General features: G+C 37.1%; 1 protein-coding gene across 1 annotated transcript; it reads left to right on the forward strand.

The window, feature by feature from the left end:
* The first annotated feature begins 160 nt into the window (after nt 1-160).
* On the forward strand, nt 161-10,476 carry LOC117326231. The gene is made up of 6 exons (XM_033882894.1): nt 161-1,078; nt 2,516-2,789; nt 6,575-6,773; nt 7,480-7,521; nt 8,155-8,265; nt 9,378-10,476. Exons 1-6 carry the CDS (start codon nt 183-185, stop codon nt 9,638-9,640), a joined length of 1,785 nt encoding a protein of 594 aa, XP_033738785.1. The 5' UTR covers nt 161-182; the 3' UTR covers nt 9,641-10,476.
* The last annotated feature ends 3,958 nt before the right edge of the window (nt 10,477-14,434 follow it).

The raw sequence follows: 14,434 nt of genomic DNA on the forward strand, positions 1-14,434 counted from the left end.
AATTTTCAGCACAATGTTTCAATTATGTCAACACATGATCAAAATGATAATGATTTGCAGTTGATTGTGGATAGACGTCCGAAGAATGTCAGGTCCTTGAAAGAATTCTTGCCTTGTAGTTTTGCCTGGGATTTTTCCTGAAGAGTGAACTCTGGCGCCATTCTAAGACCTGTCCTTTGAAAATGCAAGGCTCCGAGGAGCAAAAGGAGACACGTGTACAGTTATCATCTAAGTTACTGCTTGAATCATCAATGGCTTTGACAAAGAACAGTAAGGTAGATCAAGAGTTTTTAACAGTTGTTACTGGTATGAAGCAAGATGATGTGCTAGATTGTATTAAAAGTGACAATTCACTTAGACTTCTCGGTGGAAGCATGATCCAAAAAGTGGGTAAGTCCAGAATAGCTAATGTTAGACAAAAACTTCGGGAATTGGGTCGTTTGCTAATTGAAATGCGCAAAACAACTTCTTTACAAAACTTCAATGACATTCTCAAACCTGGAAATTTCGATAACATTACTGAGGTTGTTTGGAACATTGCTGGAACATCACAGTCAGGTGAGGAAGCTTTCACAAAAAGAGGTCTGCCAAAATATGAGAAGCCATCTTTGGCTTTAAAACTTGGACATTCTTTGAAAAAAATGGCAGAAATGAAGCGAGGATGTGCAATACGAAATGGAGATGAAGTGGGGCGAAAAGAGGCTGAAAACTACATTATATTGCATGCAACTGAATGGAATGACAAGATCAGTAGCCATGCTTCTCGGACGCTGTCGGAGCGTCATCATAATGATCCAAACCTCCTTCCACTAACAGAAGATGTGGTAAAGCTGAGGCGCTATCTTCTTAATGAACAACAACGCCTTATTCCACTATTGCGTAGTACTCCGTCAGTCAACACCTGGAGAAACTTGGCACTGGTTGCACTTACTCGTGTGACTGTCTTTAATAAAAGGAGGGGAGGTGAGACGGGACAAATACTTCTGGAAACGTACAAGAACAGAACCAACTGGAATGAGGCTGGTAATGCTGAAGTACTTGGTACCCTTCAACCTCTTGAGAAGAAACTTCTGGAAAGGTATGTCTGAGAAACTTAAATCCATAAAATACAAATATATCATAGGTGTCTGCAATAGTCTAAAATATTTGGCCCGAGGTACTGGTACTGGTGTTCGATCGATGTTCTATTGCATGAGGCCAAAGGTAGAGTGCAATAGAACATCGATCGATTACCAGTATTGAGGGCAAAGACACCCATGATATACAAGTTTTATTACATAATCACTTAAACACACTTAGAATCACTGAAATATTGACTTTGCTGTAGGCCTTGAAGTCTCCACAACTGTCGTCTTGCAATGTTGACATCTGAGTGACTTATATAATTGGAAGCTTAAAGTGTAGAACTAAATTCCAAAACATCACAGGTGTTCAATAGTTCGCACATTGAATGCAATTGTCATTTTAGCCGTGCAATAGTTCAAATTATAGCGTATGTTTGTTCAAATGGGTGACCTTGACCTTCATTAGTAGTTCAAATATGCTAAAATCGTTAAACAATTTCTTCTTAATAACAAAAATTAAGGCCCAGAGACCCGATATTAGGTCTGTAGCATGCTGGGATGAAGGGCTACCAAATTTGTTCAAATGGATTAACTTGACCTTCATTCAAGATCAAAGGGGTCAAAATGTTAACATCTTTAAACAACTTTTTATTGATAACCAAAAGGCTCAGAAATCTGATATATTGGGTTTGTAGCATTCAGGGGTGAAGGGCTTATAAAGATTGATGAAATGAATAGCCTTGACCTTCATTAAGGTCACAGGGGTCAAATATGCTAAAATATTCAAAACTCAGGTGACAGTTCAGGCTCATGAGCCTTTTGTTAAACTGTTAAAATCCCCACCCCATAACCATATATAGCATTGCTGTGCATCAAGAGATCAACAAAATCATGATGGAAAAGTAGGCCTGAGGGTCTTTCCTGACCCCTAGGGACTCGGGTTTCCTTGATATGTCTTTAAAACCGATGAGATACCCACTCAATAATCAGATATAGCATTTTTAGACATGAAGGGATAAACAAGACCATGCAAAATTTAGCCAAGGGATTTTGCCTCACTCCAAGAACTCAGTTTCTTAAAACACAATCGTTACATACATAAACAATCCCGGGGGCTTTTCACACCCCTAGGGAGTCTGGAGTGGACATCGTTTCTGGGTTATATCTTTGAAGCAGTTGATATCCCTTCCTCATAGCCTTAAATAGCACTTTTAGACATTAACAAATAGAGCTATTTAGAAATTGAACATGAATATTATTTATTTTGTTTGGTCAAATCAACAAGGTGAGCGATACAGGCCCTCTTGCCCTCTTGTTGAATATCTGAAAACGGTAATATGCAAAGCAACTGGTAAGTTTTTTAACCTCGATTATGTAATATTTGCTCATATTATCAATTGCCCCTCCCTCATGTGTTCTTTTAATACTGATTTTGTTTACGCTTCATGTAGACTTCAACTTGTGGAGATTGTTGGAAAAAGAGAACGAAAAGTGCCAGTTATATTGACAGAAGATATGATCAACGCCATTGATACATTGAATGCGGCAAGAGAGGATATTTTATTGCTTGTCGAAAACCAATACCTCTTTGCAGCTCCAACAACAAAAGATGGTTACTTGAAGGGATGGGATGCACTGCACTTTATGACACAAAATGCTGGTCTCACCAAACCAGAACTCATGACTTCGACCAACATGAGGAAATATATAGCAACAGTTTCACAGGTAAAATTTTACCAGTATTTTTAGCCCACCATCATCAGATGGTGGGCTATGGTCCGTCCGTCCATGGTCCGTCCGTCCGTCCGTCCCTCCGTCCCTCCGTCCGTCCGTAAACAATTCTTGTTATCGCTAATCCTCAGAAAGTACTGAAGGGATCTTTCTCAAATTTCATATGTAGGTTCCCCTTGGTGCCTAGTTATGCATATTGCATTTTGAGACCAATCGGAAAACAACATGGCCGACAGGCAGCCATCTTGGATTTTGACAATTGAAGTTTGTTATCGCTATTTCTCAGAAAGTACTGAAGGGATCTTTCTCAAATTTCATATGTAGGTTCCTCTTGGTGCCTAGTTATGCATATTGCATTTTTAGACCAATCAGAAAACAACATGGCCGACAGGCAGCCATCTTGGATTTGGACAATTGAAGTTTGTTATCGCTATTTCTCAGAAAGTACTTTAGGGATCACTCTCAAATTTCATATGTAGGATCCACTTGGTGCCTAGTTATGCATATTGCATTTTGAGACCAATCCGAAAACAACATGGCCAACAGGCAGCCATCTTGGATTTTGACAATTGAAGTTTGTTATCGCTATTTCTCATAAAGTACTGAAGGGATCTTTCTCAAATTTCATATGTAGGTTCCTCTTGGTGCCTAGTTTTGCATATTGCGTTTTGAGACCAATCGGAAAACAACATGGCCGACAGGCAGCCATCTTGGATTTTGACAATTGAAGTTTGTTATCGCTATTTCTCAGAAAGTACTGAAGGGATCTTTCTCAAATTTCATATGTAGGTTCCTCTTGTTGCCTAGTTATGCCTATTGCATTTTGAGACCAATCGGAAAACAACATGGCCGACAGGTAGCCATCTTGGATATTGACAATTGAAGTTTGTTATCGCTATTTCTCAGAAAGTACTGAAGGGATCTTTCTCAAATTTCATATGTAGGTTCCCCTTGGTGCCTAGTTATGCATATTGCATTTTGAAACTAATCAGAAAACAACATGGCCGACAGGCAGCCATCTTGGATTTTGACAATTGAAGTTTGTTATCGCTATTTCTCAGAAAGCACTCAAGGGATCTTCCTCAAATTTCATATGTAGGTTCCCCTCAGTGCCTAGTTTTGCATATTGGGACCAATCCAAAAACATGATCGACAGACAGCCATTATCGCTATATCTTAAATTTTATATATAGTTTCCCCTTGTTTGAAAAGTACTAGCTATAGAGGGCTGTTTCTGTATTTACACAGATTAGGATTAGTAAGACTTAGAAGAAGGGAAAAGTAGAGAAAAGATCAATCTGACATGGAACCTATGAAGATCATACAATGGTGGGCGCCAAGATCCCTCTGGGATCTCTTGTTATGTTGTAGAATGTGCTGAATGAGAATGGATTATAACCCTGATAGTCAACATTACGTTTGTCTTGTAGAATGTGCTGAATGAGAATGGATTATAACTCTGATAGTCAACAACATGTTTTTTGTTGTAGAATGTGCTGAATGATAATGGATTATAACCCTGATAGTCAACATCATGTTTTTATGTTGTAGAATGTGCTGAATGATAATGGATTATAACCCTGATAGTCAACATCATGTTTTTAGCCCACCATCATCAGATGGTGGGCTGTTCAAATCGCCCTGCGTCCGTGGTCCGTCGTCCGTCCGTCCGTCCGTCCCTCCGTCCCTCCGTCCGTAAACAATTCTTGTTATCGCTATTTCTCAGAAAGTACTGAAGGGATCTTTCTCAAATTTCATATGTAGGTTCCCCTTGGTGCCTAGTTATGCATATTGCGTTTTGAGACCAATTGGATAACAACATGGCCGACAGGCAGCCATCTTGGATTTTGACAAATGAAGTTTGTTATCGCTATTTCTGAGAAAGTACTGAAGGGATCTTTCTCAAATTTCATATGTAGGTTCCCCTTGGTGCCTAGTTATGCATATTGCGATTTGAGACCAATCGGAAAACAACATGGATGACAGGCAGCCATCTTGGATTTTGACAATTGAAGTTTGTTATCACTATTTCTGAGAAAGTACTGAATGGATCTTTCTGAAATTTCATATGTAGGTTTCCCTTGGTGCCTAGTTATGCATATTGCGTTTTGGGACCAATCCGAAAACAACATGGCCGACAGGCAGCCATCTTGGATTTTGACAATTGAAGTTTGTTATCGCTATTTCTGAGAATGTACTGAATGGATCTTTCTCAAATTTCATATGTAAGTTTCCCTTGGTGCCTAGTTATGCATATTGTGTTTTGAGACCAATCTGAAAACAACATGGCCGACAAGCAGCCATCTTGGATTTTGACAATTTAAGTTTGTTATCACTATTTCTGAGAAAGTACTGAATGGATCTTTCTGAAATTTCATATGTAGGTTCCCCTTGGTGCCTAGTTATGCATATTGCGTTTTGAGACCAATCCGAAAACAACATGGCCAACAGGCAGCCATCTTGGATTTTGACAATTGAAGTTCGTTATCGCTATTTCTGAGAAAGGACTGAATGGATCTTTCTCAAATTTCATATGGAGGTTCCCCTTGGTGCCTCGTTATGCTAATTGCATTTTGAGATCAATTGGAAAACAATATGGCCGACAGACCGCCATCTTGGATTTTGACAATTGAAGTTTGTTATCTCTATTTCTCAAAGTACTGAATGGATCTTTCTCAAATTTCATAAGTAGGTTCCCCTTGGTCCCTTGTATTGCATTTTTGGACCAGTCTGTCCTGAAAACAACCTGGCAAACAAACAGCCATTATCGTTAAATCTCAAATTTCTTATATAGCTAGGATTCCCTTGTTTAAAAAGTACTGGAGGGATGTCTCATTTTGCACAGATTAGTAAAATGAAGGGAAAAGTAGAGAAAAGATCAATCTGACATGGAACCTATGAAGATCATTCAATGGTGGGCGCCAAGATCCCTCTGGGATCTCTTGTCTTCTTAATTATTGATATATCTAGTTTCTGTTCTAGGATTTTCTTAACTTACCTAATAGATCCAAACAAAGTCATTTATTTAAAGACAGGATGAATTGGGTTGTATGTTCTAACACAGATATACAATTTTTAATTGTCTTGAAAACACAATTGATGAGATAGGTCTTAATATAAAGACGTCTTTTTATACCGCCGCAACAAAGTTAGGGGGGTATACTGGAATAAGGTTGTCCGTCCGTCCGTCCGTCTGTAGACACATTTTGTCCGGACAACTCCTCCTAAACCGATAGGCCGATTCCAATGAAACTTCACACACATATTAATGATCATGTGTAGATGTGCATGCCGCTTTTTTTTTCTCAAAATTATGGTTGCTATGGCAACTGGTCACTATAAACAGGTTTTCCGATAAGAACCATAACTTTAAGTTTGTCCGGACAACTCCTCCTAAACCGAAGGGCCGATTTCAATGAAACTTCACACAAATATAGAGGACCATATGCAGGTCGTGCATCTCACTTTCTTTTTCTCATAATTATGGTTGCTATGGCAACTGGTCACTTTATTACTGGGTTTTCTTAGTTACCTTCTAATTAAGAGTTCCAATTCACCATTGACTCGTACAGATTGCGGGGGTATTAGTCAGCCATCCTAGCGACAGTTCTAGTTTTCTCAGCTCCCTGAGAAACATGACCTACCATGGTTACATAATTGCAATTACTCTACTGACTGCGCTATGTATCATGGCCTCTATGTCAATTGTATTTATAGCGAAATTTGGTATATTACCTTGTTGTTGGATTAAACATAAATTTGTGGAATTCTCCTTTCAGATTGTAGACCTGAACTCAAATACAGAGCTTGAATGGTTGGCAAATCACATGGGGCATACACTGTCAGTACATCGCCAATACTACCGGTTGCAAGAGCAGACACTTGAGCTTGCTAAAGTTAGCAAACTATTAATTGCTTCAGATGCTGGACATGCTCACAAATATGCAGGGAAATCACTGGACAATATTGCATTGGAAGGTATATAGGTTTTATTTGTTATTAGACGTCATAGATATAAATATACTGGACTCTTAACTAGTGTAAGGTGCACAACATCATCTGATTAAGAAAATGTTTCAGTGTCATTCATTTTGCCACCATCTTATTATATAAAGGTGTTATAAACATATATAAATATAGTATATAACTTTTAAATTTAAGCAGCCATATGACATGGTATCACTATGTGTGTACAAAGCTGGTGTATCATGAACTCTACAACAGATGTAGATCATATTCCCACCACAGTAATGCTCACTTGAGTTATACAAATGATTAAATTTTGATAGTCGTCGATCTTGGATAAAAGTCATGTGAACAGGCAGGGCATCTTTGTAGTAGCTGGTGGCTACCTACTGAACAAAATACAGGAGGCCTGTCACATCCAATCCAGACCAATTGCAATAAATTGTCTTTCGCAAAGACAACATAGACTGGTATTTCGCATCGAGAAACACAAACCATCACATATTTGAAGCATTGAACCATGTACTTCAGATTTTCATGTTTTGGCCTATACTCATTTTGATGAATATAGTCTTATGATCACCTAATCTTTGAAAAGTCATTTGATAACCTTATATCCTTTACTATTCTGGCCTTGGATCATTTTAGAACACTTGCTGTTTAATACTTTGAATACCATAAATAATCAGTCAGTATTGTATATTTTGAATTATTACAGATGTTGAGGACTTTCCTGACTTAGAGGATGAACCTTTGAATGGTAGGTAAATTATGATAATTAAAAAACATAGTGCCTTAATTTTGCTGTCACCAAATTTTACCATTTTACCATTAAAAGAAAACCAATTGGCCATCCATTATTTTTTCTTCTGTAGAACAGTTATGTAGATTTCAACAAACTTGACTATAAATTATAATGGTCTGTACCAGTTTTTGATAGAACTTTTAGAGGGAGTTTCAGGTGAAAATTCTTGAGGGATACTTTAATGTTCAATAACTTGTTATATCTTGTTACAGCTGCTTTCTTAATGGTTGATTGGTGTTTGTTTTTTGCATTGAAAGCTGGGTCATAATTTTTGCATTACAGCTAACTTCAGATATTTCTCCATAATACTGTCCTAATACTCATGAATTTTGTGTACATTATTCTTAAATCAAGTAGATTAAATGTGCACTGGCAATTTATTTTTCATTTTGTTGATTTTCAGATAAGTCATGCCCTTAATGGCATATCATTGTGATCGTGTCCGCACAATTTATAAAGAAAAAAATTGACGATAGCAATCCACTCATCCTAAGAGGATTAGCCATACTGATTATCAGTGTCTTGGGTCATTACGAAATATATCAAGTATCTATATAGGGAATTTATGCTCCACTTGTTTATTTTCAGATACTGCTGAAGACAAGGACATATTGAATGATGATGTTGGTGTGGATGATGGTTTTGGAGTTGATGATGAAGATGATGATGACTATACTGCTGAAATCAGTGTTGATCATGGTAATTAAATCCCCCTTATAAAGTTTGGTGACTTAATATTGTTTTTACTCCATTTCTTATGACCTTATGCCATGATGCGGGGTCCAACATCCGTCAACATTTCCTTTAAATCGCTACTAGTCATAAAATACTAAAAGGATTTTAACAAAATTTAGCCAAAAAGATCCTTGGGGGAAGGAGAACAGATTTTGCCTTAATGACTATTTTGACCCCCAATTTGGTCAGAAACATCCTTGGGGGAAGGGGAAAAGATTTTGCATAAATGGTGACTCTTGACCCCTAAGGGGCCAGAGGGATGGGGCCCAATAGAGGAAATATGAAGAAAATTTGGTCCAAAATATACAGGGAAGGAGAACAGATTTTGCATAAATGGAGACTCTGACCCCAAGGGACCAAGGGGCAGGGCCCTATAGTGGAAATAGAGGTAATTCCTTTAAATCGCTACTAGTTATAAAGTTATTGATGGATTTCAACCCAAATTGGTCAGAAACATCCTTAGGGGAACATGTTTTGCATACAATGGTTTCTGTGAAATGGCTTTTCAATTTCAACATTTCATTTTGTATTACACTTTTCTGTTAATAGACTTTACTGTTAATAGAAACCTGTATACAATATTTTCCTTTGCCTATCTAAAGTACAAAGCTCAACATTCTCACAATATACATCCAGCAGTCCCCTTGAAATATTATAAGTATATTTATCGGTGTACATACATACATACATACATACAGTCTGTGGTAATATATTATTTTGGTTTGGTTGGTGGTTGGTTAGCACAGCAGCAACACACTTGCCTTTCACCTAGGTGGCGGGGTTCTGTTCCCCAATCGGGCGAGAATAGGTATGGGGTCACCGGTTTTCCCCGGGTTCTTCAGTTTCCTCCTACAGTTGGACCCCTCGCATGCTTTCATCCCTGCCAACAAGCTTGATTAATATAAGTTGATATAAATTGTTTTGCAATTGTTGCAAAATACCAGGTAGATAAAATTTTCTTTATTTTTGTTGTATTGAAATTAATCATTTAACATGCAGCAATAGAATTGTCAAAACATCAGAAAAAGACTGCATTGCGATACCTTAAGTATAGGTTGGTTTTCTTTTTATTTCAGAAGTTGTGCCGAAAAAGCAGGCAAAAGCCAGAAAACCATGGAAGAAAGAAGACAGAATACTCCTGAAAAGGGTATTTTACCAATGTTTGTCCACTAAAAAAACACCTACCAAAGCAGACATCATGCTTGGTGTAAGGAAGAACGATAAAGTAAAATCTCTGTTTGAAGAGAGAGGATGGAAAGCTTTGAAGTACTATGTTTGGAATTTAGTCCAACAACATAACAAGCTGCAAAAGAAGCTACTGGAAAAGAAAGGAAATTGATTTGCTCCTTACATGACTGAGTAACAATTATGGTGATGAAATTAAAACGAAGGACATTCTGTATTCTGTGTCAAACCATTGGAACATCCAAGTGACATATTTTTTACATCACATATTTTTCAAAGTAACAATTTATAGCCCATCTTCACCCTAAGATGGTGCACTTTAAATACATGTATTGCCCTGCATTCAGCCTCTTGCTGTCATCCATCCTTAAACAAGCCTTACAGACATTTTATGTGAAGTAAGGTTCCCTTTGGTCTATTGTGCTGTTTTGATTTTTGAATGTCTGCTTGACTGCCATTATGGCTTTTTGACTTTGAAATTATAACACTGATTTTTTAGATGGATCTTTCTCAAATGTCATTGTAAAATTCCTAATTTTGATTTTTTCATTATTTTATTGCTATTTCTTGAGAACTACAAAATGAATCTTTTTTTTATATATTTTCCTCAGTCCATTGTTATGTTTGTATTGATTTTGAAACTGATCAAATAAACAAAATTGCTGTCATGATAGTTGTTGACAATGAAAGCTCATTGTTTCTTGAGAGGTACTCACGCATTTGATTCAAATTGTTCTCCTAGTTGTACCCTTTTAATTTGTAAACATATTCTATATTGAAATTCCATATGTAGGTGCACATTGGTCTCTAGTTTTGTCTTTTTGACTTCTGGACTGATCAGATAAAAATAATTGACTGGTTGTCATCTTGTGATTTTGACAGTAAAAATTTGTTTAATATTGTATGATAAGAAAACAAAATTAAATATGTATTGAACAATTTTACTCAAGCTATATACTGAACTCTTCAATGAACACCACTGTAACTTCAGTTTTGTGTGTGTTTTTCTTTCAAGATGTTTTCTGACTTTTAATTGATAATATTGTACTTATTAAAGCTAGCATACATGTGTAAAATGACTGTTCAACCAGTATTATGTAATGTTCATACTCTAAAGTGTCGAGTGATTTGCTACTGGCCAGTCAAAAGTAGTTTGAAAGACTGATTTAGTGCCAGGCATCACTATAAGTATCCCACTGCCTTATCATAAAAAGTGATATTTTTTTCCAGCCAAGACAAGGTAGCCTCCAAGATTTATTATCATTGACGTGTGTTATTTTGGTGCATACTGTGCTATTTAAGATTTTGAATTGCAGTATAATGTCAAAGTAAGCAATATCATACCTTAACAGGTAAGATTAGTTGACTCATTATGCTTAATTGAGATCACTATCAACATCTTTTTGCAGATGTAAAACAAACTGAAAGAGCAATAAATCATTGCCCTTTCTCCAATTTGTCCATAGATTTTTTAAAATTTTGATTAGTGTTGCAATATCCATATTGTTTATTATGTTATAATGACCAATGCAGATATTAGAGCATGAAGTATGCTTTATTCAGACTATGTATACATAATACTACATCTCTATACTGAAAGATTATTAGTCCCCTGCCGTTTGAAAAACGGGGGAACTTTAGGTTTACTCCGTCGGTTTAGTCCGTTCGACGGTTTAGTCCGTCCGTCCGTCCGTCTGTCTGTCACGCAACAGTTGTCCGGACAACTCCTTCTAAAATACTACTCTGATTTTAACGAAACTTGGTATACATGATCATTATAGCATGTAGATGTGCATCCCACATTTTTTTTTCCCGAAAAATCATTTTTCAAAATGGCCGCCGGCTTCTCATTGGTTGAGGTTTGTCCGAACAACTCCTCCTAAAGTACTACTTCGATTTTAACGAAACTTTGTATACATGATCAGTATAACATGTAGTTAAAAAATGGGAAATAAATAGGTGCACTCCTAGCTCAGGCAGGGGACTTTGTATTGCTGTTGCAATACTCCCCATCCTTGTTACTTATTAAATTTTAGCACACCATCAATAGATGGTAAGCGTGCTACCCAAATCGCCTTTATGTCTAGCTTCTTCTGTTGTCCATACGTTGGTCCATAAACAATCCTTGTTATCCCAATTTTTTTAATATTCACATCTAGATTCACCTTGATCAATTGCCAATTTGATTTTGAGACTGATTGAGGGGAAAATGGCTGACGGATTGCCATCTTGGACTTTCACAATTGAAATTTGTTATTGTTATGTTCTGGAAGGATATTTCTCAAACTTCACATGTACCTGTTCACCTTTAATCCTTTGTGCCCATTTAGTTTTAAGATTGATCAGAAAAACAAAATGACTGACCAGCTGCCATCATGGATTATGTCAGTTAAAGTTTGCTATCATATTTTCAGAAAGTTCTTCTTGCATCTTTCTTAGATTTCAAATAAAGTTTTCCTTGAGATCAAATGATTGATAAGCAAAGTGGAAAAAAGAGAAAAGATCATTCAATGGTTGGCGCCAGAATCTCATTTAAAGTACTTGATATAATTTTACTTCCGCAAATTAAGGAAGAGTGTGGGGCGGGTATCCTAGAATTAGGATGAGTTATATCATCTATCTGAACACATTGAAATATTGACAATCAACCTGAAAATACTTTATAGATCTTTCGAAGAATTTTTCGAGGAATGGCAAATACAGTTTTCTAAAACAATAGCTGTCATTTTGTTGCTTTAAATAGATTCAGGGCCAATATTTAAAAAGATTCCGTACAGGCTGTAAATAAAATAGTGTTTATTAACTTAAAAAATGTTCTTTCTAAAATGTTTGTGCCAGAAAGCTTTTATTTCATTCATATCATGTCCTAGATATGTATATTTTAAAATGCTAAAAATAATCCTCTGGGTCAAAGTATACAGTGCAACGTCGAGGGATCAAACTTCTACTTGGGTTATAATAGGAATTTACAAGCCACATAGCTCTGAAATTTTTTTCATTCCTAGACATATATTTTTTAATTGTTTAAATTGTTAAATTCTGTTTGAACCAGGTGAGATCCCATCCTCATAACCATTTATAGCATTGCAAGGCATTGAAAGATGGACACAATCGTGTAAAACTAGCTAGTCTTTCCCACCCTTAGGGAAAGGAACTTAGTTTCTATGTTATATCTTTGAAATTGTGCATGTTAAGATTCCCGACCAATAACCATATATACAGTAACATGACTGAGCAATTTCAATCATGACGCTTGGGTCTTTCCCTAACCCAGGCAATGGGTTATATCTTTGAAACTGTCGATATCCTCCAAGGCTATGACTTGTTTGTTGTAAATTGTAAGGACTTACTCTGCATGAAACCGGATGAGTGGTATTCTGATATTGCATTAAATGAATAAAACATCCTTCAATGTATCAAATGTTCATCAACATATGCTGATTATAGATGTCGATCAATTATATATATATTTTTTTTTAATCATTCTTTGTTCTATTGCATGTACAAGTGAGTACTTCAAATAACGAATAAAACCTTATATCTTTGTACTCTCTCTTCGTTTTGATGAATTCAACAAAAAACGTTTTTGGTTTTTAGCCCACCATCTGATGATGGTGGGCTATTCAAATCGCCCTGCGTCCGTGGTCCGTCGTCCGTCCGTCCGTCCCTCCGTCCGTCCGTCCCTCCGTCCCTCCGTCCGTCCGTAAACAATTCTTGTTATCGCTATTTCTCAGAAAGTACTGAAGGGATCTTTCTCAAATTCCATATGTAAGTTCCCCTTGGTGCCTAGTTATGCATATCGCATTTTGACACCTATCAGAAAACAACATGGCCGACAGGCAGCCATCTTGGATTTTGACAATTGAAGTTTGTTATCGCTATTTCTCATAAAGTACGGAAGGGATCTTTCTCAAATTTCATATGTAGGTTCCCCTTGGTGCCTAGTTATGCATATCGCATTTTGAGACCTATCGGGAAACAACATGGCCGACAGGCAGCCATCTTGGATTTTGACAATTGAAGTTTGTTATCGCTATTTCTCAGGAAGTACTGAAGGGATCTTTCTCAAATTTCATATGTAGGTTCCCCTTGGTGCCTAGTTATGCATATTGCATTTTGAGACCTATCGGAAAACAACATGGCCGACAGGCAGCCATCTTGGATTTTGACAATTGAAGTTTGTTATCTCTATTTCTCAGAAAGAATTGAAGGGATCTTTCCCAAATTTCATATGTAGGTTCCCCATGGTGCCTTGTTATGCATATCGCATTTTGAAACCTATCGGAAAACAACATGGCCGACAGGCAGCCATCTTGGATTTTGACAATTGAAGTTTGTTATCGCTATTTCTCAGAAAGTACTGAAGGGATCTTTCTCAAATTTCATATGTAGGTTCCCCTTGGTGCCTAGTTATGCATATCGCATTTTGAGACCTATCGGAAAACAACATGGCCGACAGGCAGCCATCTTGGATTTTGACAATTGAAGTTTGTTATCGCTATTTCTCAGGAAGTACTGAAGGGATCTTTCTCAAATTCCATATGTAGGTTCCCCTTTGTGCCTAGTTATGCATATCGCATTTTGGGACTTATAGGAAAACAACATGGCCGACAGGCAGCCATCTTGGATTTTGACAATTGAAGTTTGTTATCTCTATTTCTCAGAAAGTACTGAAAGGATCTTTCTCAAATTTCATATATAGGTTCCCCTTGGTGCCTAGTTATGCATATTGGATTTTGAGACCTATCGGAAAACAACATGGCCGACAGGCAGCCATCTTGGATTTTGACAATTGAAGATTGTTATCGCTATTTCTGAGAAAGCAATGAAGGGATCTTTCTCAAATTTCATATGTAGGTTCCCCTCGATGCCTAGTTATGCATATTGCATTTTGAGACCAATCGGAAAACAACATGGCCGACAGGCAGCCATCTTGGATTTTGACAAT

This window comes from Pecten maximus, chromosome 4 (assembly GCF_902652985.1).
Source record: "Pecten maximus chromosome 4, xPecMax1.1, whole genome shotgun sequence".
Lineage (NCBI taxonomy): Eukaryota > Metazoa > Mollusca > Bivalvia > Pectinida > Pectinidae > Pecten > Pecten maximus.